Source organism: Cynoglossus semilaevis, chromosome 16 (assembly GCF_000523025.1).
Source record: "Cynoglossus semilaevis isolate Cse_v1.0 chromosome 16, Cse_v1.0, whole genome shotgun sequence".
NCBI lineage: Eukaryota > Metazoa > Chordata > Actinopteri > Pleuronectiformes > Cynoglossidae > Cynoglossus > Cynoglossus semilaevis.
The window spans coordinates 2,878,424-2,905,510 of record NC_024322.1 but is presented as its reverse complement, the minus strand read 5'-3'; the positions used below and the strand labels follow the sequence as shown (position 1 = coordinate 2,905,510).

The following is a 27,087-nucleotide window of genomic DNA, read 5'->3' as shown; positions in this document are numbered from 1 at the left end:
CACACACACACACACAGCAGGCCTAGACAGGAGGAGGACAGAGTGTAGGTACACAGAACATACCTATAACATATAAATGTGACCTAACAAAGGTAAAGGGCAAATATTAACCATATATATTGTTTATACTGCTTGTAATTGGGATAAGGTAAACATCTGTTCAGTATTTTAACATAAAAGTGTTAATTGTGAGGCATCAACAGCCACAAAATGCAACGGGTCCATCAGACCGACAAACGCTGGCTGAGTAACAACAATATGAACATTACACAAGGGTTAATTGACCACAGGTGTGAGTGTGAGTGTGAATGCCACATGCAAACAATGTTTGTTTCTTTATATCTCCTTGCAACAATCCAGGATGTGCCCCATTAAAAGGACTTTCCTGAAACAAACAAAAAAAACTTTTCCTGCAGTGTGCAGATAATAAAGTGCTTTAAAATGTATTTGTGATTAAACTTCACAAATTAATTAACCTGAGTAACACAACCATTTTGCCAGATAATCATCATCAATCATACGTTAATATACCATTAAGCCCTGAGGTGTCATCTGTCTCCCTGTGCAGGTCAACACAATCTCCTGGAACGACACAGGAGAATACATCCTGTCGGGGTCAGACGACACCTTCCTGGTTATCAGCAGCCCGTACAACAAGAAGGTGACTATTGAACAAAGATTTGGCTGTTCCATCCACATGTTGTGTCCTTAACTCGGTTCATTCATGAATGCAGTTTTGTTGAGTTTTTTGTTTTTTTTTTCCTCACCTTCAGGTCAAAAAATCCATACGTTCAGGCCATCGAGCGAACATCTTCAGCGCCAAGTTCATGCCTCACACCAACGACCGGGAGATTATCTCCTGCTCCGGCGACGGCATCATCTTCTACACGCACACAGAGAAGAGTCCTGAGTTCAACAGGCAGTGTCAGTTCACCTGTCACTATGGAACAGCTTATGAGGTAAATCTGGCCCAGACCAGAGAAACGTCAGTGAAGGCAACACAGAAATTAAATGTCTGAACATCCTTGTCGTTTAAAAAATGTCTTTTCAGATTATGACGGTACCAAATGATCCGTACACATTTCTGTCGTGCGGCGAGGACGGCACGGTTCGGTGGTTTGATCTTCGCACAAAGACCAGCTGCACAAAAGAGGAGTGTAAAGATGTACGATGACAGCTCAGACATCAGTGCTCTGACTCAGTGATAAATGATGGGCTCAGTGCATGGTCAATAGTTTTCATCATTTGAAATAACTGTCATTATGTCTGACCTTAATCCAGTGGCAATGAAAAATGTTTATTACATGACAGGTTAAAATGTGATTTCTAAGTACAGTGTATAGTTTTTTTTACATCGTTGCTCTGTCAAACTTTTGTGTTTGTGTGTGTGTCACAGACATGGAGATTTCACTGTTGCCACTTCTCAAATTTAAGTGTTTGCGATCTGTACCTGTGATCTTAAAACTATTGGTACAGTTGATCCAGACTTTGATCACAATGAAATGTAGTTGACTTTCCTTTAAAAAATATACCCAGTTTAAAAATAAACTTTAAAACTAAAAACTAAATATGTTTCCAATAAACTAGTAAGCGCATTAATTAATAGTTTCACTCGTTTCGTCACTCCTTTAAAGTTGCTTTGTCTTTGCCGTCAGGACATCCTGATTAACTGTCGACGAGCGGCCACGTCCATATCCATTTCTCCACTGGTACCATATTATTTGGCAGTGGGCTGCTCAGACAGCTCAGTGAGAATCTACGACAGACGTATGCTGGGAACCAGAGCCACAGGTGAACTGTCACCTTCACTGGTTTGACTTCCTCTGTCGATCTAAAAGGTGCGGTGTGACGGCACCAGAGCAGATTTAACTTCTGACACTCCTTTCCCAGGTAACTACATGGGCCGGGGGACGGCAGGAATGTGTGTCCGTTTTGTTCCCAACCATCTGTCCAACAAGTCGTGCAGGGTGACGTCTCTGTGCTACAGTGAGGACGGTCAGGAGGTTCTGGTCAGCTACTCCTCCGACTACATCTACCTGTTTGATCCCAAAGATGACCAGGCCAGAGAGCTGAAGGGCCCGTCAGAGGAGAGGAGGGAGGAGGTGAGAGTCCAAACACTTTACTTTTTCTGGGTTGCCATATCATTTTATATAAAATGTCATACAAAATAATAAAAAACAGACTCTATATAAAATCACAGAACTCTTCTATAATGTTTGTAAATACCTTTTAGCCCTGCTGGAGTTTAACAGGTTAGCATGCTAATTCTCACATATGAGAGCTTAACGAAAAGCTAGAAAAACTGTGAAGGGCCTGGAACATGAAATTAAAAATTTGAAAATGAATCAACACTGTTGTTCAGGTTTTTCAGGAATAAAATTGTTCAGATATTTGATACGAACAAGTTGCTAGTGCTAAGTCAGTGCTTGCTAATGCTAACGCAGTGCAGTAAAATTTCCAAATAACGGCAAACGTGATGAGTGAGGGGAGGCAGAAATACAGCAGTGACCGAACAATAAAAATGAGTGGAACATAGAAAATCTGTAGCATCACTGATTTACATATTAGATATACTGTGGGGGCATGTTTTAAAAAACATTTTTTGGCTGGACTGGACATCGTAAAACACAACTAGAAAAAGCCCAAGCTCCGATAAGCTGAAGTGTTCAGAAGTTGATACCAGTCAGTGGTCATCAGTGCCTGTGAATGTGCTGGATCATGGTGCCAGTGTATCAGAGTCTGCTGGTGAGTTCAGCTGTGTTGAGACACAGTCGACACCACACACATTCCTTTCCAAATTCAGCCACTGACGCAGGCAGTGTTCCTCTCAATTCCAAAATAGTTCAGGTGGAGAGAGGAGGAGAGAGGGAATGGTGTGTGTGTGTGTGTGTGCGCAATGCCACAGCCAGATAAATGTTCATCCCTCCTTGTTTTTTTCCTCCTCCGTCTTCTAATAGATGCAACACTTTCTATTCAGACTCTTTTTCTCTCTTATTAATGGTACGGTTTTCATCCTCTGCTTCATTTCACCACCTCCGGCTGATAAGAGCAGACCTGATGACAGCTCCTGCGGGAAGTACTTGACAGTCCCTCCACTCTCTTTTTGCTATTTCTGGCTGTTGGCCTGTTGTCCTGCGAAAAGAGGAGCAGGGGACTGAAACACGAAGGCAGTCTCCCAGAGAGGGAGGCCACCTAGTAACCTGAATTAGAAATAATTAATATTTCCTGGGGCTTTCCCAGATTTAAATTCAACACTTCTACAATTGATTTTTCCATTCAGAATTCCAGTTCAATAAGGAATTTGTATGAATTTGAGGGTGGGGATTAGGATTAGTAATGATTATTGTGAGGGGTTAGGGAATGCATGTCTGCATGTGATGTCCTGACAACCCATAAAAGCCAGACTGCGTGTGTGTCCACAGCTGAGGCAGCCCCCAGTGAAGCGTCTGAGGCTACGAGGCGACTGGTCCGATACCGGCCCCCGAGCTCGTCCAGAAAGTGAGAGAGAGAGGGATGGTGAGCTCACGTTGCCTTGGCTGTGTTTATGTCTGTGTGTGCGTAGAGTCTAAAGCTGAGATGACAAATGATGTCTGATGTTGTTTATTGTACAATGGAATGACTGTTTATTTTTTTTTTATTTATTTCTAAAAATCACTTGATATTTTTCATTTTTATTAGACGTGATAAGTGATGCTTCCCAAAGTCCATTCAGAAAGAGAGAGAGAGAAGCCATGTTTATACTGAACGTTTTCTCCATCAGTGTTCATCTAAACACTTGTTCTTATTATGACTTCCTGGTCGAGGCTGGCCTGTAAACACAGCCACATTGAGCCATTTATAGATCAGTAGCTGAGCTTGTTTTGTCAGCGTGTGCGTGTTGATGTTACACATGAGTACCCTGTGATAGTTGGGGTATTGGTGGAATAACTTTTCCTTTGACTTGGTTGTATGTTGCAGGGGAGCAGAGTCCAAATGTGTCCTTGATGCAGAGGATGTCGGACATGTTGTCCCGTTGGTTTGAGGAGGCCAGCGAGGCCCAGAGCAGCAGGGGAACCCGACCTCAGGCGCGACCACGAGGTGAGGAGACACGCACTACAGTACCATATGCAGCATATGGAAAATGAGAACTTGAGAGAAGGTCTCGAGAAGTGTCGGTCCAGGACATAGACTGTTTGGTCAACAAATGTTTTTCTGTCCCTCAGCCACAGTGTCTTCTGTCTGTCCTCTTGAAAACATGAATGAAAGTATTGATTACAAGGTAGAACAGTAGAAGAGAATATGTTTCGATGCATTACAAATGGGCGCCTAGTTTTAGTGATGCAATCATGACGTGTCCTGGAAAATAATTTTAAGGTAAGAGTCGGCATCCTGTTTGTGTCTAGGAGAAGTAGATGTAAACGCTGTGTTCTTGACCAGTATAAACCTCGTCCTCCTCTCAGGAACAGCCATCCGTCCAGAGGTCACATCAAATCCACCAGCTCCTCCTGCAGAAGTCTCCAGTCAGGAGTCTAGAGTCCCCAAGACTCCCGCGGAGGCTGACGGCACAGATGAAACTGCTGCTGCGGCTGCTACGTCCTCCTCCTCCACAGCGCCATCTGATGCTGCTGCTGCTGCTGATGATGCTGCAGGAGCAGCACCCATATCAAAGTCCATTTCCTCCTCCTCAGGGTCATCATCCACTGTCACAGCACCTCCTTCCTCCACATCAGTAGAGAGCTCAGGTGCGTCCTCCTCCTCCCCTCCTCCTACATCCTCCCCAGACTTGGAGCAGAGGAGTCAGTCTAACACGACCAGGACTCCAACACCGTCGACCACATCCACCTCGGAACCTGCACTCTCAGGTAGGAAATTATTTTCTTTTCTTTTTTTTTTTTCCAAAGATTTTCAGGTGACACATTGAGTTTTTTTCCTTTCATAAATGAACTGTTTAAGGTTGATGCACCTCCCTGACAAAAACATATTACACATACAAATTGTATTAGGCTGTACGAAGTCCACAGAGCTTTAATGAAATGCTGCCCCCGTCTGTATTTCCTCTTTCATTTTGTGAAAATGTTCACGAGTGGAAAATAGACATAGTAGGTGGCAGTAATGTAATTCAGGTATGGGAAACAGCAAAAAAAGATGATTGTGGAGGTGGTGGGGGAGAAGGGATTAACTTAGCAGGGACTTTCTGTTGTAGATCATTAAAGTTAAGTTTATTAAAAAATAAATGTAAAAAATTTAAATGTATTGTTTTGGACTAAAAGGGAAGAATTGTTGAAATAGTGTAAAAATGTAAATGTAACACATCAGTGCTGAAGTCTACCCAGGAGAGGGCACTATCACCTTACCTGAGGAAGATGGTGCTGCAGACATATTGATCACCAACACTAATGCATAAAACCCCACATTCTGAACCTTTAAGCCCGTGTTTGTTGGAGCCACTCCACTCCAGCAGCAGTCCACTCCACTCTGTTTCTTCCTTTAGCATCTGGTTCTGTCCATCTGCTCATTATTTTTTGTCTCCTCACCCATCCTCTCCTCAGCCTTCTAATCCTGGTTCACTTCTCCCCTCTCTTCATCTCACCTCTCTGTCAGAGCACGGTCCTCAGCGCATTCCTATAAGCTTAGTGTGTAGGCGTTTGCAGAGGTTACTCCGGCTGGCTGACCCTCCAGGACAGGGTCAGCGTGTGGCCCGGTCTTCTTCTCCTTCCTCCTCCTCTTCTGCAGCCATTGAGAGGCATTCGCAAAGAGCAGCCGCTGCTGTGGAGACGCAACCACCTACAGGTTACCCTCCCGCCCCTGCAGCACTGGCTGTTGCTCTGCCCTGCCATATTTTTACACTCCTGCTTGATACAGTGCAGTCAAAAGCAGACTTGTTTTTATTGGCAGTCCTGCTCCAGACAGAATAGGTCCTGCCCGAAATTGACCACTAATCCTGCAGTGATCCTCTCTTTTTTCGTCAGTAATGCACCTTGTACTTATTAACCCCTGTAGCTGCCTCTGTGGGGCCTCTCTGCTGCTCTGTCTGTTGGGCTTCTTACTCACCACTGCTCTCTCGCTCCATCACTTTCACTTGTGACATGATATTTTACCTGTTGCGACCTCTGCGTATGGAGTGGCACCAGCTGACACTTAAAGGCGGCTGTTCACAAGAAGCTTTTTTTTGCAGATGTTCCCAAGTCAGTGTGACACAGCACAGATTTTAGGTTTTTCTGATTCGTAATATTTTAGAAGGATGATCTGAATCTCCGTATCTTCTCTACACATTTAAGGAATTATAGTCCTCTGCATGAGAGTTTGTCCACTCTGGGCCAGTTTAGAGATACAGATCACTCTTATTGGTATGTAGCAGCTGACAAGATGCTATTTTGTGTGCAACACTGCAGAAAATATCATGGGATCAGGAGTGGCTAAAAAGTACTAAAAGGGTGGTGCAGGACAAGTATGTGGGCAGTAAGACTGCGATGAGGTGTGCAGTCAGAGGGACATATGGGTGCAGCCTAGGAGTGACAAAACAATCAGCAGACTGTGTTGTAGGCATCTAGATGTGATGTCCGATGTTTAGAAAGTCTTGTCTGTGTTGCAGATTCACCATCGTCTGTGGTGAACAAACAGCTGGGATCCATGACTCTGGATGAACTGCAGGGTTGGTCGTCCACCCAATATTACACAAATCTGATACTTGCTATTTTACTTTCTTGGACACTTAAACCCTTTCCCTCATTCTAAACCTCTTCACAGTCACCGTCCTATTGATGCCTTTTCATTTTTCAGCCTTGTTTCTAAACTTTGTGCTTCTGGCTTTTCCTTTATACATTCTCAGTATGAAGTATTATGATAGTTGCTACTGTCTCTGTCGTATTGCTTCATCTACTATAATTGCTGCTGTTCTCAGCTACTCTTTGGCTCTTTTTTTTTTCAAAAGATAAACAGTTTTAATATATTTTAATTATATATACTATTATATTATTATATATACACACGAAAGATTATATTTTTGGTTATATAAAAGCCTTGCCGTTATTTTTTTCCACATTCATTCCAAAAGCAACTATTTATTCTATTTGGCATTGAAAGCTGCAGTCTTGAAATTTTCAGTGGTATATTTTCAAAATTTCTGTCTTTCTGACTATGGGCTCCTCATTATTTTTCTGTTCCTCTGCATGTTTGCATTTCTTCTGGTGCTGTTTAGTAAAGATACAACAGGCCGTTTCTCATTTCTTGCCTTTGTGTGTTCCTGACCACCTTTACTCAACCCTTTTGTTTTCCTCTCAGAAGCAGCTGCAGGTATGTGTCCAGAAGAATCAGCACCTCCTTGCAGTTCTTCATCTCCCTCTTCCTCCACCACCGTGACCAGCACCAGCCGACCCAGCGCAGCAGAGCCGGTCCTTAGTCTCCACTACAGCTCAGAGGGAACCACCACCAGTACCATAAAGCTGGACTTCACTGATGAGTGGTGAGGATCTCTGCTTCTCTGCTCTCTGAAGTCAACACAGCTGAACTACTCCTGTAGATGAATAAAAGTCTTTTGAATGTTTTATGTTGATGCAATGTAGAATGTATATATAAAAGCATTAAGTCATTTTAAAAAGTATTCAAGACCACATCCTCAACTCTCCTTCCTCAGATTTGTACTAAAAAGCCAATTTTATATCTTTACTTTACTAAATGCTTTTTAATCTCCCACGGGCCACCCAAAATGGCTTGACCGGCCACATTTGGCCCCTGGGCCTTGAGTTTGACACATATAACCTACAACATCTCCTTTAGTTAACATGTAAGACGAGCTGGAGACGTGGACTTCCATATTAGAAGGATAGGTTTCTTGGCCTCTACCATCGCCAAACCTAAGCTTGCCTGAATGTTACAGGGTAAATTAAAGACGCCTGAAGAACAGCCCAATGAGGCCAGGTTGGAAATCAGGCTGAATGTTTCTGGAGTGCTTCTGAGAGCCATTCATGAATAGTAGTCCAGAAATGATAATAATATGTGACAAAGCCATCCCAGATTGACCAGAGTGTTGAAGTTGACCTGAGTTATCAAACATTTGTCACAAAAGAAGAAAACAGATTGAATCATTTGATGAAGTTTTACTGTCTGTCATCTTATGTTAGTATTAAGATGAATTTGGGACATTGTCTCTTCACTCCACTGCACATTCTACCATTGAGAACTAACATGCATAAATGCTACAATTTATTTGGAATACTTTCCTTGTAAGTTTAACATTAAAAATTTGTAAGACTCTGTGATGTTTCTGTGGTTTAAAGGTGTTGTAAAACATCTGTACAGACAAATTTGTCTCTAAAAGGACACTTTATTTCTCCTAAACACATGAAGTCATTGTGTAGTTAAATACTGAACAGGTCAGGTCTGATCTCACTTGCTCCCAGGAGATGTGTTTCAGGGCTAAGTGTGAACAGTTGGATTTACTGCCGGGATCAGATGACTCTGGATGGATGCTATTACCAGGTCTGGAGAGAATCACAGAGGCTGGAGTGTCACCTTTACTCTCATCTCTTTTTATAACAGGAGCAGTACATCAGGCTCCATGAGCAGCGGAGCTCACAAACCATCTGAGACTGTGACCACACAGAGACTGCAGACAGAGAGCTCAGAGACAGAGCAGGGTGAGTCGGCACCGCAGCATCACGGACACTAACAGGCTGCTTACAATCTGCAGCACACATGAAAAAAACCTTACTGTTAAAACAATCATGTGACAATAGGGGGAAAAAAGAGCGGCAATAGCTTTTAATGAGTTAATTCAAACTTGTGAAGTAACATTTTTAATCACCTACATCCATCTTCGTTCAGGTCCGTCTGACTCCTGCAAGCAGCAGATTTCACCTGCTGCCTCCACAGAGCCTCAGAGCGACGCCTCCTGCTCCGCCTCAGCCTCAGCCTCAGCCTCAGCCTCAGCCTCAGCCTCAGCCTCAGCCTCAGCCTCAGCCTCAGCCTCAGCCTCAGCCTCAGCCTCAGCCTCAGCCTCAGCCTCAGCCTCAGCCTCAGCCTCAGCCTCAGCCTCAGCCTCAGCCTCAGCCTCAGCCTCAGCCTCAGCCTCAGCCTCCAGCTCCACGGGGCCTCAGACCCCGTCAGAAAAGAGCTCCTCGCAAGGTGACGGTGTGTCCGCAACACAGGAGAGGAGTCAGACGGAGGGCGTGGGGGACATATCAGAAGGCTGCAGGAGAGCTGAACCTGCCGCTCCCTCAGGCATGGAAGCACAGAGTCAGCCTGCACGAGTGAACCAGGACGACAGCGACAGCGACGACGATCCCATCCTCATCCCATCAGCCAGGTTCAGAGGACAAGCACCGAGGTACGACAGGAAGGCAAAACCGTGTATATAGGCTGTTCTGTGTGTGTACTTGTATATGTTGGTATATACTTTCAAGTTGGATCCACACTCTGTGTGTGTGTGAATGTGTGTGTGCAGCATGCTGCAGCTGCGAAATAGAGTTCTGAAAGTTCAGTTAATCAGTTTGTAAGATCAGCACGCAGTAATACGTGGAGCAGTACACATAGCAGTACATATAGCAGTACACGCAGCATTTCAAGCAGTTGTATATGCAAGAGTACACAGCTGTACACAAAGCAGTACACAAAACAGTACAAGATACTGTATTAGCAGTAGTATGCGCATATACTTACAGTAGTACTTGTAGCAGTATTGCTGTGAAAGTACACAGACCAGTACTTGCATTATTTTGTACACACAGGAGTACATGCAGCACTAACGTGTGATAGAGGAGATACTTTGCGACACCATGTCTCACCAACATGCAGCGTGGATCCAACCATGTTTTTGTCATTCACTTCCAATGACTGTTCTCCCATGAATTGTAGATTTAACAGCAGAGGATCTGCAGTAGGAGATAGAATGATCAGGTAACGTGTTTGCACCAAACGCTGAGAGCATTAACCTGTCAGTGGTTTGTGTGATGTGCGACAAATACTCCACTCTGTGAATGAAGACACTGGTGTTTAGGTTTGCTTCTGTTATTCACTCCAAAGAATGACTAACGATCACACAGCTGATGTCGGTCTGATGTGCATGTTGTTGAACTGAGAGGCATGTAGAGATCAGTAACACAGTTCCAGTGCTCAGATCAGGGTCTAATACAGAAAAAAACATGCATGGCATCATGATGGACCGTACAGTAGAGTTTGGATCTTTGTATCTTCTTCATATTTGGTCAGCACTTACCTTCAGGGGTCATCACAGTAGCTCTGCCTCAATCCTATCATATCTGCTGTTACACCAACCATCTCCATGTCCTACATCACTACATCTACAAATCTCCTCTGAGGTCTTCTTGTTCTTCTTCCTGAAAACTCCATCTCCAACATCCTTTGTCCAGTGTATATATACTTATCATCTAACTGTCCCTCTGATCTGATCATTTCTATTCCTGACCATCCTGGTCACCTTCATCTCCTCCACCTCCACCTATTGTCAGATCTAGTGTATATGATGGAACTCAATTTACACTCTTAAACCGAATTAAACAATTAATGTAAGAGAATGAAACAAAGTCCTTTGGATTTGCATTGGTTTTGGTTTCATGGGAGCATCAACTAAATGCATGAATGGCCAAAGACTGTATAGATGAAATGGATGCAGGACCAATGAAAATTTTAAAACTGGATCACCCACAGATGCTTCACCATATTTATATATATATATATATACATTTATTTATACTGTTGTGTTTTTTTTTTGTTTTGTTTTGTTTTCCCTCATTTCATTCTAGTTAAGTTTAAGTTAAGTGAGCTGGCTGCTTCTTTAATCTGATCAGAAGCTTCAAAACACATGGTGTTCACTCGTATACTGTTTTTTATTGAGCTTTATCGTCATAATTCCTCTAAATACAATCATTTTGTTAAACAGAGTTACTTTTTGTTGACAGATGTAACTGTCTAATGTCACAGCACAGGTTTATCTGCTTTGCCTTTCACTCCATTCATTTACATTGTACCTCTTTGGGTTGTGTTTGTCAGACGCTCGGCAGCAGCTCGCATCCAGGAGTTGTTCCGCAGGAGGAAGGAAAGACGAGAGATGGAAGAGAGCGAGACCCAGAACATCAGGAGGCCCAAGGTCAAGATGGTCTACAAGGGCCACCGTAACTCCAGAACAATGGTGAAGGGATACACTCTAACTGTATTTGTTAGACCACATTCATTCTGACCAATAAACTGTGGACCACGGTCAGAAACCAACCCAGGTTCTAATTCACTCTAGATCTGGACTGATGAGCAGAACTAACTAAGAATGGTCACATTCAACACATTTGAATCTGTTCCATTCAGCTCAAAGGACAAGTCATGTGATTAAAATCAACCAATAGACACAAAACAAGATTTCAAAATGAAATCCAAAACACAGAAAAGAGAGGCTACATATTTCTTTAGCCTGTCTGACCACAACAGTTTTATTACTGTAATACACAATGTTGTTTTTGTCTTTAGATAAAAGAGTCCTGCTTCTGGGGCAACAACTTTGTGATGAGCGGCTCAGACTGCGGCCACATCTTCATCTGGGACAGACACACAGGTGAACACCTCATGCTGCTGGAAGCAGACAACCACGTGGTCAACTGCCTGCAGCCGCATCCCTACGACCCCAGTGAGTTAATAACCCACACCTTCAATGATTCTGATTGACGCTCTCAATTTATGCTAACCTCATAATATCGGCGATCTTCCAGTCTTGGCTTCTTCAGGGATTGACTACGACATCAAGATCTGGTCTCCACTGGAAGAGTCGGCATCTTTTAACCGAGTCCTGGCAGATGAGGTGACACCGATCAGTCGTATCAGTCACAGAATTTATTAAACACGTGTAGAGATTTTATAAAATGTAACTTATCCCTGTCCATTTTCCACCTTCTTTCTTTTCTTACAAGGTGATAACTCGCAATGAGCTGATGTTAGAAGAAACGAGAAACACGATCACAGTCCCAGCTTCTTTCATGCTTCGAATGTTGGCCTCCCTCAATCACATCAGATCAGGTACAAAAGTCTGGTACAGAATTCTGGTACTTATAATACTTAGAAGAGCAAGAGCAGAGAAATATTATATATATAAACAACTGACTTTAAGGAATTAAAAAGGAATCTTATCAAACTGCAAACATTTTTTTCAATCACAGATCGTCTGGAGGGCGATCGTTCTGAAGGATCAGGACAGGACAATGATGACGAACAATAAACATCTGAAATTTATTTTCAAAGAGACAAATCCTGAATTTCTTTTTGCTCTAAGAAAGCACTTCAACAAGAAAAGCCTACGTTTTGTACAAGTACAGTGTAGATGATAATGATGATGATGAGGACGATGTGACGTGATGATGATGATGATGATTTCCTTTTGGAAATGAGAAAAATTTATAGCTCCACTGTGTTGGTTTTATATTATGATGACTTTCTTACTGATGTTTCTGTACGAGGATGAAACTCCACCAGTGTGAATGCAGAGCAAGAGGACGTCAGTATATACAGTAAATTTATATATATACTAAAAGTGTGAGAGTGATGGAGAAGAGTGTGTGAAAGGATGTGAAGTGCAATATGATTTCTATTAGGAGAGAGTGAACTTTGAACAGTGTTAACGTGTGAGGGTTTTTGTTTTTTGGATTTGTAGCACAAAGTTGAAAAGTGTTAAAGCGCTGTCTCAGCAGTTATGCATGTAAAACCAGGAAATTTCAGTAAAAATGTTTTGGAAAATGCTTTAAAAAGGTGTTTTAAAGCAAGGTTAAACATAGGTTCTTTTTCTTAAAGGTTTAAAAAAAAACCCTAATTGTATTCTTTTACAAAGCCGAAAAAATAGGTGCCATCTCAAAGATGTCTGCACTGGTGTGGAAGATAAAAAATAAACAACTGTTTATGATCAACCATAATCCACAAAAAAAGAAATAATAAATATTAAAAATATAAATGTTTGTCTCCGCTTTTTCTTTCAGTCAAAGCTTAAGTAAAATGTAAACACTTTTTTTTCTATTAGCCCAACATACAGCTAATTAAAATAAAAAATAAAATAAAAATAAGTCCAGAGCCAAAACAAAAATTGTTGATAAAAAATTTGCCACTGATGCTAATGCTGAATAGTTTACATTGACTACTAAATTAGCCACAAATAGCTAGAAAACATTTGTAACCCAGATGTATTTTTTGGTACAGTGTAATATTGACAAATAATGACAAACTACAGAGTAGTACTAGGACTCTAATTCCTAGACCCCCAGGTGTATTATAAGTTTTAATAATGAAGGTCAGTGTCACTATATAAACACCTCTGTCACACGTGACGCTCACACTACAGAGGAGGGCATGGTTTAGAATTAAGTAGGGCTGTAATCCCACAGTCGACTGGTCAGTTGATGGTTGATACTGTATGTTCTGGCGCGACCAAAATTCTGATTGGTCGATTTTTTGTGTGCGTTAATTTCATCCGAAGGAAAGTTCCAAGTACTAATAGGGGTGTTTTCAGAGCACCCCATTTCACAGGTAACAGGTTGAAAACAACCCCCTTGTTTCACTATTTTGGATTAGCCCAACACGCAAACAGACAGTTTGAAGACCATAACAGAAGCAAGTGTCCGGCGGTTTGCTGAATGTATAGTTAAATTTGAGCGTTTCATTTACACTCAGTCCTCGTGTTCCATATCAAAGACAGCGACAGTGTGGCAGCATTTAACAAAAATAAGAACGGAAACAAAGTCGAATGAAAAACTGCAAGCAACAGTTAGCATTTCACAGCTCGACTGGCAAACATGGCAGACCACTTAAAAACGGTAAGTTAACGTTATGTATGTGTTTTGTTCTGGTTTTGAGTAGATGAACATATTAGAATTAGCATATCCAATATCTAGTCAATGAATCGTAACTGCAGGCTCACCTGCCCGCAGCAACGGCAACATCCCTCAAACCCCCTTTTAATTATTATTATTTTTAAAGTGGACCTGCATTTTGTGTTAAAGAGTAAAAGTTTTAGGTTAATAGTCCATTTGTGTCTCGGCCGCGTAGCTGAGCTAATGTATTCAGTTTTTGTAACAATACCATTGTCCTTCTAAAGACCATGGTCTACTGTCATTCAACAGTAAACGTTCAGACAACACTAAAGTTTATATATATTACACGTATATATATATATATTCACTAACTAAAATACTACAGTTGAACAGCTGTAATTAGTTACAGACAAATGCTTTAAGTTAAAACAGCCAAAAGATTTAATTTATAGTCCAGACATTAAATGCTCAGAAACTGAGACTTGTGAAAAACACAACACTTTTAATGTCATATTCTTGATACAAAACCTTAATGCAAATATTGGTAATAAATGTAACTTAATATAAATCAGAGGGCTACATCATCTGTCAGGCATACAGCATTGTTTTTTTTTTTTTTTTAAAAGTACCTGTTTAATGTTTAAATAGGAGAAAATACGAGGTAAGACTTTAGCTCCAAACTGAAGCTGTGTTCATTTTACATATGTTCAGTCTTCCTTTCATCAAGAAACTATATATATTTGTATGTGTGTGTACATATACACACATGTACATATATAAACGTGTGTATATCTATATATGTATGTATATTTATATACATACATATATATGAGGTAAGACACATAACCAGCAAACAAGTGTAACATTAGTCTACTGTACAATTTTCTTTCTTTAAGACTTGCATGATACTTATAAAATGTTGTTCTGAGTAACTACTAGCATCTGCAGACTAGTTTTAACCAGTTTGGTTTTCACTACTTGAGTGAACCTGATTGGGTCAAAACTGACACAGATCAGGCAAAAATTGCCTGCCTTTTTAGTGCACACAAATGGAGACTCCCACTGATGCTGTGGTGTGAACGTGTGTGTGAATGGTTTTGTCTGTATGTGACCCTGATGTAACCTGCCCCATCACTCTACTCCCACCACAACCAAAGTAGAAGAAGAACAAGATAATGAATGAAAGACCAAATAAATACTACAGCTGTAACAGACACAGACAGAACGGAGCTGTTCCACTGTCCTGATGATGTTCCCAAACCTGAGGACATACAACGAAAACACAGTAAAATACACTGTACTACAACGATCATATAATTTACAGTAGTTAGGCAGGGCTTCCCATTTAAATACATTAAGTCCATACAAACTGGTCCAACTGGTTGGAAAGAATACTGTACCACTTCCTATTTTCTGATTCATTTCAAGTATTGCGTACCCGTGCATGATGGGACTTCATCCTCTGTACCACAGCTCTATTTAGTAACAGTTCAGTTATAATAAACACAGTGTAGTTAACCACTAGATTATCTGTGTTCAGATTGGTTTCTCCTTCTCCTTTTTCTCCTCCTGCTGCTCTTCTTCCTCTTCATGATGGTCGTCTTTCACAATCCCTTCATCTATGCTTTCCAGCCTGAGTCTCTGACCGTCCAGGTATCTGGGTCTTGTTGCTGCTGCTTTGGGCACAAAGACCCCTGGCAGAGTCATCTCCTCTCCAAACATGGTCAGCTTGGCGTCGCTTTCTATTGCCTTTGCCAGACAGGAGGCAAACGTGTCGAGGGATTTGTGCACCTCTGCGTGGACCTGCACTGAGGAAGAATTGGTGTTCTCAACTGAGGAATAAAAAAACGGACAAATAGTATTATCTGTGAGGTTGACAAAGCAAAAGGAGACTGTTCTCTAATCTGTTGTTGGGAAAGGAAAGTGATAAACACCTTTGGAATGCTCCACTTGGTCCTCAAAGGTGACGGAGCTCCTCCTTTTCCCAGACAGGTTCCAGTGATGTTGTGGGTGTGAGGAGCTGTCAGTGGAGAAGTTATCCAACAGCATCACGTCTGTGCCTATAGTGGAAACAAAACAAAAAGATCCTTGTTTTACATGACATTACTTGTCATATTTATATGCATTCTGGCATGAAAAGGTGAGCCATGTTAAAGGAATGTGGATCAAGAAATTAGGAAACTTGTTTATACTACAACAATGGTAGAAAAACAATTGGTAAGCATGTGAAAAAAACACATTTACAGCTGAATATTTAAGTCTAAAAAATAGGGATGTTCGATTATATCGGCCGACCAACATTATCTTGATATTAGCATATAATTCTTGTAAGAATCGTTACTGTTTTTTCCTCCAATAATGAAAACCCAATAACGCAATTCCATTGCAGCTCATTTAATTAATCTCATTCTCATCCAGTGGTTTTTACAGATAAATAAATATTACCAGGCCTATATCGGTATCGGTTGATCTAGGAATCGGAAATTAAGTGCTTGGACAATATCGGACATCTAATCTATTATACTAAAAATAATGTTATAAGATATTTGAAATTTAAGAAAGACAATAGTTAGCTCAAATGGATAATGTTCTTTCAGCTTCAAGTGTAATCAAGACTGTCAGACAGACAGAAATTTTGGTATCAACCCAACACTGACCGGAATCCTGGGTGAAACTGAAGCCAGTATCTCCTGTACTACTCCCAGGAGCCAGCAGATGTCCTCCTCCAGCCAATATGGCAGTCAGGTGTGGAGACATACCCAGATCTGCAATGACACATGGATATTCATATCATACAACAATATTAATAACAAGGAGTCTACAGTGGTGTGGCTTATTTAGGTTGAAGAAATATAGGCTAAATAAAATAAACTTAAATAAACACTGTTGTGAAGTGGATAGGATAACTCATAAAGAAGAGGAGGACAACCAGCGTTTAAAACCAGCATCTACATGTGGACAAGGCTCAAGACTGACAATGTTCCTCACCTGTGATTCTGTTTGAGATGCTGAAGAGTCTAGTCGTCCTGTGTCTAGTGGCAAACGACTCTCTGTAGTACCGATCCCCAAAGCACATCCCCAGCAGCTCCTTCCTTACTGTTTTATTCCATAGACCATAGATGAGTGGGTGACAGACAGCACTGCAAAAAGAAAGCCACGCTACCAAAGTCTCCAGAGCCTGAGAGACACTTCCTGGTCCCCATAGAGCCTCAGTGCACACAACCCCTACGTATGGACCCCAGGTCACCAGGAACGTCCCTATCACCACTAAGATGGTGACAAAGGCTTTGCACTGACTCCCTGCGTACACCAGGCTTCGTCTGCTTCCAGTTGAGGACAGCGACGTGCTTGAGTTCTTACGCCCGTTCTTCTGAGTACCGTTGGATTCGTCCTGATTTACAACCACTGTACCACAATGCACTTTCCGTGCTTTCATGCGGGCTACGCGGAAAATGACTCCATAACAGACCAGCATGATGACTAAGGGTAGGAGGATGCACCAGGTAACCCAGAAGAAAGTGTAGCTCGGCTCTCTGTGCCATGATGCGACGCAAGTCCATTTAAAGCAGTCGAACTCAAAGGAGGACCAGCCAAAGAGAGGGGGCAGGCAGCCCACCAGGGAGTGCAGCCAAACGTACGTGATGACCACCACTGCCCGGTTTCCTGTGATCTTCATGGGGTAGATCATCGGGTATAGCACTGCGTAGTACCTACAGCCAAAAAGAGGGAAAGGGTTTTACATTTCAGTTTTAATCTAATAAAATTTCTCCACTTTCTTTGTCAAAGATCAGCCATACTCATTCATACCCAAGGTATTGTTTGTCAAGGATGTAAAGACATGTAAGCTAGAAGTGTTTTACAGGTCAACAGTTCTGCTCAAGTGAATTTAGTTAGTATCAATGACAACGAAGAGTTCATTGTTTTCCTATTTACATCAAAGCACAGTTTGGTGTGTCAGTTTAACAGTTTGCAAATGGCCAGTGTTATTTTGTCTGTTTTTGTTTCTTTGTTGACATAATGGCATATCCTGTAAGGAAAAAATAACTATCTTTCTGAAGATGAAGGGTGCATTCTTCAGTCTTATGAAATCTTTATATAGTCCTAATAGTTGTCACTAGAACTGGATAAAACAGTAAGAGAAAAAACATGCAAATGCTGTTAACTAATCTTATTTACAGAGAAGCAGGATAGTCAGGAGCTACTGAGAAATTCTAAGTGAAGCACTGAGAAAAATTGGCTGATTTTAAGGAAGAAAAAACCCTAGTAAAAGTAGATGTTTAGTCAATTCACAATACATCCTGTAAACTTTAAAGAACATAAAAAGAATGTAGTTCAACAATTAGGGCACTGAAATAAATGGTCACTTTTCAACAGAAATGTAACAACCAATATATACCAGCTAATTAATGAGTTGAAGAAGACAACCCTAATCATTGTTTCTTTTTATAAACTAATAGTATTAAAAGGTCCTACAATTCCTGCCTCATACTCAGGAACACAGAAGTGGGTTGGGAGGAGCGGCTTAATGCAACCACAATTTATCTCCAAAGGTCAATAAGCAGCTGCAAATGATGGAGGTGGTGGTTGTGGTTAACTGTAATGAGAGCCATGTACAAATATTTGTAACACAAACATTTCTCTGTTATCCTTGGGTCACTTCCCTCTCCACATAATGAGTAAATTACATCATTTTGGATTTTTACTGCTATTATTTATGACATTTTCAGGTAAACCACATAATAAACAAAGCAAAACTAACCTTACAAAGAACTATAGGTTCGATAATTTTATAACATTTTTTTAAATGGCTACAAATAAGTCAAAACTAAGCTGCTGAAAAAAGTAATCGAAAAATGTAAATGGCAAAATACTTAAACCTAAGCCCTAAACAAAACAACGAAAGATGTAATTTTGACTAAAAAGGGAGTGCAAAATACCTTGATGGTACAAATAGCTAAAGAGACAATAGCCATGTTAGCTAAAAATATGGCAGAAATCCATCAGAATTAGCCAAAACATGCTAAAACAAAAATGGTTACAATTGCATAACTTTCCTGTTAAAAGAACTTCATAGTTGAGCACTAACCTGTCAATGGCAATGGCACCCAGTGTGAGCATGCTAGCTGAGCTGATGAGCAGATAGAGCAGGGCGGTGAAGTTGCACCACACTACCCCAAACACCCATTCCCTCTTAGCTGAGCTGACAGCCACGAAGGGTAGCACCAGCGTGGAAAGCAGCAGGTTGGACAGAGTCAGGCTGAACACAAACTTGTTACTAGGGGTGAGCAGGTAAGGTTTGCGGTAGAGGGTGACTACAATCAGGAGGTTCCCGAGGCAGGCCAGCAGTGTGATGGTGACAATGGAGACTGACTCCAGGGCCGCAAGACCCTCACCATTCCCTGCTGCACTGCAGTTTCTACTGATGTTCATGGTGAGATCTTGGGACAGTTGAGAGTTGAGGAAGGAATGCTGGGAGACTGCTGAAAAAAAAGGGACAGAATATTTTTAGTTCCCACAACCAATGTCAGATGAGTAAGGCTTTCTATATACCATTAGTTACAAACCCATTCATTTATGAACATGACATATTGTACAATTGTGTCTTTGTTGATACCAAGTAATAGCACTGACACTATTCAAAGTTAAGGTTTCAATAAATGTGATATGAGCTGGAAGGCAGTGCTGTACAGGTGTGTGAGCTCAAACCAAACCAAAGAGAAGACACTCAATGCAAAACATTCTTGCAGCCAGTTTTATTTTTAAAAGGAAAGCAGTTGTTCTGTAATTATCAAAATGCTTAAATTACACTGTCATCATTTAGACATAAAATATAATATCAAAATGCTTAAATTACACTGTCATTATCATTTAGACATAAAATATATGAATTAAACAATAAAAAAGAAATATATATGTAAAAAAAAATCTCCCCAATAAAGTAAAACAATGCCATCAACCTGAGAAGTCAGCAGGTGTTTTTCTTGAATTGCTCATATTGTAACAGAACAAATCTTACAGTAATCCTTGCTCATGTCTTTGTCCCTGATGTAAAAATACCTCCAAACTGCTGACATTGTTGACCTAGTTAAATATACTACACCTCAGGGCAATGAGAAATTGAACTGCAGTAGGAAAGAAAACACAACAGGCTGACCTGTACTCAGCCTATTGGGCTGAAAAGCCATCAGAGTATCGAGTTGCTGGATCAGCACATTTTTGAGTTTGAGTACGGGAATTTGACAAAAGTACTGTATCGGTGCATCCCTAATGACAAGTATTACTTGTCAGATCCCGAAAATGTACATGTACACAGGTCTTGGGAAATTATAATATTTTCATGTTACCCTGAAATAACCATTGAAACCGTCTTCAAGATTTTTTTTTTAATCACAAATCTTTCTCTCAATTCCTCTCTCAACAACTTCTCCCCCCTCAAAAGACTTGTAGGTCCATTTACATTGCAGCATCTCCCCAGTACTATAATCCAACTTCTCAACATTTCACTATGGGGACAACGTTTTTGAGTTGTATGGCTTTAATTTCCCTGACAGAGTTCAGATCTTATTTAATGCAACTAAACCATATGCTTCTGCTATGTCTGTTTAAGTAGTCCGTTTATGTAACAGACTACAGTCTGATCTTGTTAATGTCTATAGGGATTGTCGTTTTTGACACTTCTATTCTAGGTAACTAGCGCTATTGCAGGTCCTGTAAACGCATATATTATTACTTTTCTTTCAGCCACTTATGTACTGTGTTGTTATTTGCAACTTCGTGCTCATGCTTACTTTAACTTTTAACGCACATTGACATTTTGACAAAACCCAGTTTTCAGCCATGATGCTTTCAAAGGTGACAACTGAAAACCTCTACCCTTATACAGAAAGTGGATCTAAAGGATAAACCTCGGGGTTTTGAGATTTAGTGAATTACTACGTTAATACACATTAGCCCTTATTACTACGTCTTAATAAACTGGTCAGTTACGGAGGGAGTAAAACATTTTACTTTGTTTTTATACGCTGAGTAAATATACTTCATAAACTTCATATAAAAACATGTTTGTACAGAAAAAAATGTTAAAACTTATTCTTTAAAGCCTTTTTTGTCCTTCGAAAAAATGACTATCTAAAGAGCAATTCAAGGTTCCATTGCTCGTTAGCATTAAGGCTAACCACCGTTACTTAGCCTCGATTAGCACAAAACTTTCTCCCATTGTTCCTGCTGCAAACATGGACACTTTATCCCCCTTTTACCTGCTCTGGGACTGCTCCACGGCTGCACATTCTCTCCTTGGCGGTGATAAAACCTCCATTTTACTCCTCGTTTACCCAATCCTTGGTCCTAAAGTGTGGATCGAGGTTTAGGAATAAAAGAAACTCCCGAAAACCGTAAAGGTTTGTTAACTTTTGAGGCAGAATTACAGACCAGCAGCTGCGACTGAGATGCGGGGTTGCCAGATATAAGAGATAAAAATCAGTCACTAAAAAGATATCCTGCCCCCAAAACATTGCCCAATACCAAAACGGAAAGTTTACATTCAAAACTTGTGTTATAAACACTTTAGAAAAAAGGCAATTGCAAAATAAGCTTATAAATTAATATTACAATAATTACTTAAACTAATAATTTATTATAAAAACCACCATGTTTTTTCCTAAAATTACAATTCCCCTAAGCAAATTACTTATATATCAAACTAAATAATTAAATAAATAAGTAAAACATAATAACACAATAGTTAAATTGAAGTAAAATGCTTTCTTTTTTTTTGTTTGTCTTGTGTTATGTTCTTGATTCAATACCTACTGATCAGATATATATATATTTTAATTTATTTACTTCTTCCACTGCTTGGCCATTCTTTCGTATCTTGTTTGTTTGACTATTTTCCCCAAACCAATTTCAAGTGAAAGTAGTAATATATATACATACATATACAGTATGTGTGTATGTATATATAAACATATACAGTATATATATATACAGTATGTATATGTATATATATATATATATATATATATACTTGCCTGCGTAAAGCAAGTTGGAAGTAGAGAAATTAGCGTGGCTGGACTCTAGACCTATTTATAAAACTCTCCTAAGAGTATCTATCCCTCTATGTGTTATTTCAACGTTAATCATCAATTTCGCCCTTTGTTTACGTTAACTTAATCTGCCTGTCACTGGTATTGATTTTCTGATCTATTCGACGTTTTAAAAAAGATTGGTGCAATTCTGCCTTTTTCATCTAGGAACTGGCAACCAGGCAGACATGGCGTCCTCTGCTCCCCCTCCTCCTGTCTCCAGCAGGCTTATTCAGTATGGGTGGTCACAGAGAGGAACGGTCTGGTCTTCTTCCCGTCCTCATTATTCAAAGCCATGTCGCGTTGTAACAGAGTGAGTAATTGTGCGTATTTGAACCACAGCTGCGGCGAACAATCTCTAAACAAGAAAACCAGATGAAAATGCGTTGAAATTCACGTTTCACGATAACGGGTACTTGTCACGTAAGGTCAGACACGTTCGCCGTGTGCTGAACCAGTTACTCCATATCCATGTTTCTGAAATAGCATCAGGTCATGTTTAAAAAAGAAACTGCCTTTTCCCCCCTAAACAACAGCCTGGACCACCCACATGGATCAAAGCTTCCCGCACAAACGTCGTCATCTTCGCTTAACCAATAAGAACATCTTGCAGCAGTACTAAATCCCGCCACAGAGAGGCGCAGATTGACTGCACAATGTATACACAGACCACTTACGGTGACGCACATCAAAATACAAATAAACATACATTATAAACTAAGTATTAAAATAGTATAACAGGTGCTGTTTGGACTGTATGGACAAAACTACGATGTCTACAACAGGTAGACCTAATACCTGACATTTTAGCTCTTACGGTGTTGTCAAACCACAAGGTAAGAATAACTGCACATATATACTTTATCTGTGACACACCTGCGGGTTGACGAGATTACAGAAAGTACACATTTGCACGTAAATAGTGATTATTTGTGCACTATTTTATATACTCCTCATTTATTTATGTATTTTATTTCATGTGTTTTTCAGTTTATAAACATTTATCTATGTAAATAAATAAACTAAACTAAATATATAACTGAAATTTCAAAGGGAGAAGATTTAACGTAACGCTCTCAGAACAGTTTTTTAAAGCAGCTTTAGCATTCACCGACCATGTTTGAACAAATTCTAACCAGAATAATTAATTTAAATAAATAAAGTGTTTTTTTAATTACCATTTACTATAACTAATACTAGGACTATCTGTTATACATTTGTCTGAAATTAAGCAGTTTAAATAAGTAAGATGGCCTAAGGGGAAAGTTGTGTGTGCTACAGAGGCCTATCTAGGCATATTTCATTTGGGTTTTGCAGGAGCCTCGGAGTTCATTGAGATTTTAGACATTTTATCCAGTACAGTAGATCTTCTAAACGTCCTCTTTCTTGGACAGCAGCTTCTCTAGTTGTATACTCTGATCCTGCAGTTCTGGACTTGTGGAGCGAGAGCTGAGTGAACAAGATGAGGAAGAAGAAGAGCTGGAGAGTAAATTTAGAGTAGCATGCTTGGGTGGAGAAGCAGGTGGAGACGTTTTTTTGGTTGGAAGTTTACGCCTCTGCTGGCCCCCTGCCCTATTGCTGCCTTTGTTCTGACCTGGATTAGACATAAACCCAAGTGGCTGCTGGGTACCTGACATTGGTGTCTGTACAGAAAGTCCTCTTCCTGCAGGACAGTTGGGTGTCTCTTTTTCTCTGCCAGAGGTGAGGAGTGAACGTGGCTGAAGCCTGGGTGAAGAGGCAGGTGACGTACTCCTGGCTGGAGACTTATGCTCAACGTGCCCTGGTTGCATTCTCCATCCTTTGCCACTCTGTGTGTTACGTTCCTTGAGGATGGCTTTGATATTTCTGACCCACGTTGGTCTGGGGCCTACCAATCTTGGCTGCTTGGTACCTGCAGTTGGTTTTTGGAGGGAACGTCTTGACCCTGGAGGACGTCTGGGTTTTACTTTGCCCACTTTTACCTTTCTGCCTCCCTCATGAGTTGTTTTACACTGTTGTTTTGGACTGGGGGAGCTGTGTGGAGAGGGAGAGGAGCTTGATGAAGAGTCCCCCTTGGACCTGGGGGCTGGGAATCTCCGAAAAATCATCTTTGGGCTGTTAGGGTGGTTTAGGTTTGGCACCATGTTGCTGGTCCAAACAAAGTCCTGCAGGTGGGAACAGAAGTAATATTAAAACTATGAAATAAATTAGTTGATGATAAGGTGTGAGTACTGTTAAAGTGATGCAGATCAGTCTTCTTAAGTCTCAAAATCTCTGATGACAACTATATTTAGCTACATAATTATTTTGATATTTAATTATTATTTTAAAACACATTAACAAATACTAACAGTAATAACAACTACTGTATGCTTATATTATTTCCATGGTGATGCAGCAGCATATTTTCAGCTGTTCTATGTATTTTGTCACCTTATTTTGTGGTGGAGTGGTTTGAACATCTGTTCTTGTGGGAGATGAAGGGACACAAGCGGAGGATGAAGATTCTCTGCCAGGAGCAGGTGCTGGGACTCTCCGTAGGATAAGTTTGGGAATCTCAGTCTTGTTGGGGTTTGGCACCAAGGCGCTGGTCCAAAAGTCCTGTAGATAAAAACAAAAGTAGTATTAAAGATACACATATTCATAGCATGAATGTTAAAAAAATAAAAATAATAATTATGTAATACCAAAAAACAGCTAGCAAGAGCTAAAGTGAAGGTTCTTAACCGAAGATTCTTAATGTGTTAGCGAAGATTCTTAAAGTCAATTTTGTCAAAATTGTGGGGGAAAAAAATTACAAACTTTTGTCAAAATTAGATCAAATTGAATTATTAATTAGATTTAAACTAAACCTCAAAAATGTCAGTTGGTTAATTAGTCTAAAAAATATACAAACGCAAAATGAATGAATAAACAAAAAAATCCTCACATTGTTCATGTTGGAAGGGATTGTCAGTTTCGTTTCGTTTACAGAAACATTTCCAGTTTTTGTTTATTGTATGTGTTTTACATCAGTTATCATTTGTCATGTTGCTTTGCTGCCGTCGTCGCATTATCCTTGCCGTTTCCTGCTTTTTAAACCTCGTTTTTGGCTTAAAAGGTTCTGACACGGTGACGTTGGAAGTTCGTCAGTTTTTATGAAAGTTTAATTTTTACGACGTTATTTAGCTGAATTAACGTGTGGACGTTACTGTGGCTTGATAATACTAAGGGAACCCTTGTATGTGTACGGGGTTAGCTGCCGCGGGCGGGACGAGTTTAAGGCATAGTTATCAACCAAAAATATTACGACTATGTGATAGTGTTTAAATAATAGACCGCCACACCCCCACAGTCAACACTTAAATGGTTGTTTGCACAACGTGTAAAAGCACAGAAAACGTTAAAAACATTGCCCTAAACCCGAAATCGAAATAATAATAAATGTTAATGTGTGTGTGTTGAAATTTGAGATAAAATAGGTTACAGCACAAATGTTTTGACCATAACAATCTTTTGTTAAATATTTGCAATGTCTCCTTTTTTAAAATGATTTATTAAAATTATTTTTTAATCAGGCCTTTGGTCATTGAGCTGTGATCATATATTTGCCAACTTGGTATAGCAAATGACATTACCACAAAAAACCCCTGATGCCCACATTCATTGATCACTGGTCCATTAGCTAAAAGTGTTATTTTACACTGTTGTCCTGGTATAATACTAATACCACTACTATAATACTATACTACTATACTACTAATGTGCTAATGTGAAAGTCTGCCTGTCACCCTGCCCTCCTGCTGTGTGTTTTAGAGTTAATCAGTGTCATCACAGACACCTGTGTCTGTTGTTCTTCTCACTGGTGTCACCTGGTAGCCTGGGTTTACATACCTCTCACCCTCACGCTGTCTTTTTTGGGTCATTGTTCTGTGTCCAGGCTTAGTGTTTGGCTCTCATGCTATGATGTTCATGCCTTGTGGGTTTCATACCTAGTTGTTCATGCTTTGTGGTTCATACCTTGCCTTCCCGTAAGCCAGCGAGTTTTGCAAATTTTGTACTTGTCTCCCTCATGCTGCATTTGGGTTTTGCCTGCTTTCTTTATGTTACAACTAATTGTGAGCTTGTTATAAACACATTGTTGTTGACAGTACAAATTATGAAAACATGGTTTTCTTTTCCTTATACTTTTTTATTTACAGTAGAGAAAATGAAAACATTCTCACAAGATGTAAACATTATACACACTTGGTAAATATTGTCATCCAGTAGAGACAAGTATTGAATTGTTTAAAAAAGTATTTCTCTTGGTTTTTCATCTTGTTTTATGTATATAATTGCACTTTAAAGTTTGGTCTGGAACTAAAAGTTTTTTTTTTAAATAAACCTTAACCAAACCAATTGAACAAAACATTTGCAAAAATATTTAAAATGTAATTAAAAAAAAAAAAAATCATAAAGCTACTTATTAAGTTTAATAGTAACCTGTATTATCCTTGTTTTTATATTGTTTAAAATATTTTCCTTTTTTGGGGGGAGGGTCATTTTTACGAAGATTTTACTTGCTTCTTTTTACTCTTTTTAAATCAAAACTTGTTCTAACTGACCAGGCAGGTCCCAGAGTTGGGTTTGTGATGAATTACAGTGAGTAACATCACTTTCTCTTATTGAAAAGAACATCATCATATAAACTTGGAGATCACTTTTTCATAAAGAAGCCTGGCTTGGCCATGGCTTTAGATCACTTTTTCATAAAGAAGCCTGGCATGGCTTTAAAAAAATAATACAATCAAATTCTGTTGACCTCCATTGGCTAATTTACTATGATATACTTGAGTCTTGTTTTGACCTTTTTCTTGGTACTGAAGTAGAACAATGGTCTGTTGGGGCAACTTTCTTGCTGTTGAGCTCATGCCTCATTTCCACAGATTTGTTGCAATGTTGCATTACCGCCGTCTCTGGTCTCCATCTTTTCGACAGCAGTTTAGATATCACAGTCCTGTGTGTTTCACAGTCCTCGTGAAACACAGAGCTTTCATTTGCCTATAGCCCTTTGCCTATTTTCTCACCATCTAGCTAAGCAGTTGACCACGAGGCCTTGTTAACGTTTGGCTTTGTGCACTGTTGTCCTTTGATCTTCTTTGTCCTCAGTTTGGATTCAGATGCTCCAATACGTGATGTCATCAAAGGACAGGAGTTGTTGTGTGTACTTCTGTGGTTTCTCTCATTTGCCCCATGCAGAACTTGCTGGAAGTGCTGAGAAGAAACAA

At 40.1% G+C, this 27,087-nt stretch overlaps 4 protein-coding genes across 15 annotated transcripts in view; 2 read left to right on the top strand and 2 right to left on the bottom strand.

The window, feature by feature from the left end:
- The window catches only part of dcaf6 (ddb1 and cul4 associated factor 6), a 17,298-nt gene extending 4,389 nt beyond the window's left edge, over positions 1-12,909 (top strand). The window contains exons 3-22 of one of the 11 annotated variants that reach the window (XM_025064060.1): positions 569-661; positions 774-959; positions 1,052-1,165; positions 1,656-1,791; positions 1,891-2,102; positions 3,423-3,516; positions 3,958-4,077; positions 4,668-4,841; positions 5,581-5,769; positions 6,572-6,631; positions 7,261-7,441; positions 8,518-8,615; positions 8,803-8,876; positions 9,033-9,304; positions 9,832-9,873; positions 10,987-11,125; positions 11,455-11,611; positions 11,694-11,782; positions 11,892-11,997; positions 12,138-12,909. In XM_025064060.1, the coding sequence (XP_024919828.1) occupies positions 569-661; positions 774-959; positions 1,052-1,165; positions 1,656-1,791; positions 1,891-2,102; positions 3,423-3,516; positions 3,958-4,077; positions 4,668-4,841; positions 5,581-5,769; positions 6,572-6,631; positions 7,261-7,441; positions 8,518-8,615; positions 8,803-8,876; positions 9,033-9,304; positions 9,832-9,873; positions 10,987-11,125; positions 11,455-11,611; positions 11,694-11,782; positions 11,892-11,997; positions 12,138-12,196 (2,595 nt within the window). In that variant the 3' untranslated portion in view covers positions 12,197-12,909. Of the gene's footprint in view, positions 1-568; positions 662-773; positions 960-1,051; positions 1,166-1,655; positions 1,792-1,890; positions 2,103-3,422; positions 3,517-3,957; positions 4,078-4,439; positions 4,842-5,580; positions 5,770-6,571; positions 6,632-7,260; positions 7,442-8,517; positions 8,616-8,802; positions 8,880-9,032; positions 9,305-9,831; positions 9,874-10,986; positions 11,126-11,454; positions 11,612-11,693; positions 11,783-11,891; positions 11,998-12,137 lie in introns of all 11 variants that reach the window. The other 10 variants (XM_025064054.1, XM_025064063.1, XM_025064053.1 and 7 more) reach the window with 10 other exon arrangements.
- A 642-nt stretch (positions 12,910-13,551) lies between these two features.
- srpx (sushi-repeat containing protein X-linked) overlaps positions 13,552-27,087 on the top strand; it is a 39,833-nt gene continuing 26,297 nt past the window's right edge. The window contains exon 1 of the mRNA XM_017039730.2: positions 13,552-13,778. Within this exon, the coding sequence (XP_016895219.1) occupies positions 13,709-13,778 (70 nt within the window). The 5' untranslated portion in view covers positions 13,552-13,708. The remainder of the gene's footprint in view (positions 13,779-27,087) is intronic.
- On the bottom strand, positions 14,258-21,282 carry gpr161b (G protein-coupled receptor 161b). 2 transcript variants are annotated; one of them, XM_017039727.2, is made up of 6 exons: positions 21,032-21,282; positions 18,862-19,252; positions 16,764-17,485; positions 16,433-16,540; positions 15,710-15,835; positions 14,258-15,607 (listed from the first exon to the last, which is right to left on the bottom strand). In XM_017039727.2, exons 2-6 carry the CDS (start codon positions 19,203-19,205, stop codon positions 15,312-15,314), a joined length of 1,596 nt encoding a protein of 531 aa, XP_016895216.1. In that variant the 5' UTR covers positions 19,206-19,252; positions 21,032-21,282; the 3' UTR covers positions 14,258-15,311. The 2 variants fall into 2 exon arrangements, with proteins under 2 accessions (XP_016895216.1, XP_008326252.1); XM_008328030.3 differs by having other exon boundaries at positions 18,862-19,255; positions 21,032-21,279.
- On the bottom strand, positions 22,905-25,895 carry LOC103391672 (MICAL-like protein 2). The gene is made up of 3 exons (XM_008328029.3): positions 24,768-25,895; positions 24,272-24,439; positions 22,905-24,003 (listed from the first exon to the last, which is right to left on the bottom strand). The coding sequence occupies exons 1-3, from the start codon at positions 24,774-24,776 to the stop codon at positions 23,230-23,232; spliced, it is 951 nt and encodes a 316-aa protein (XP_008326251.1). The 5' UTR covers positions 24,777-25,895; the 3' UTR covers positions 22,905-23,229.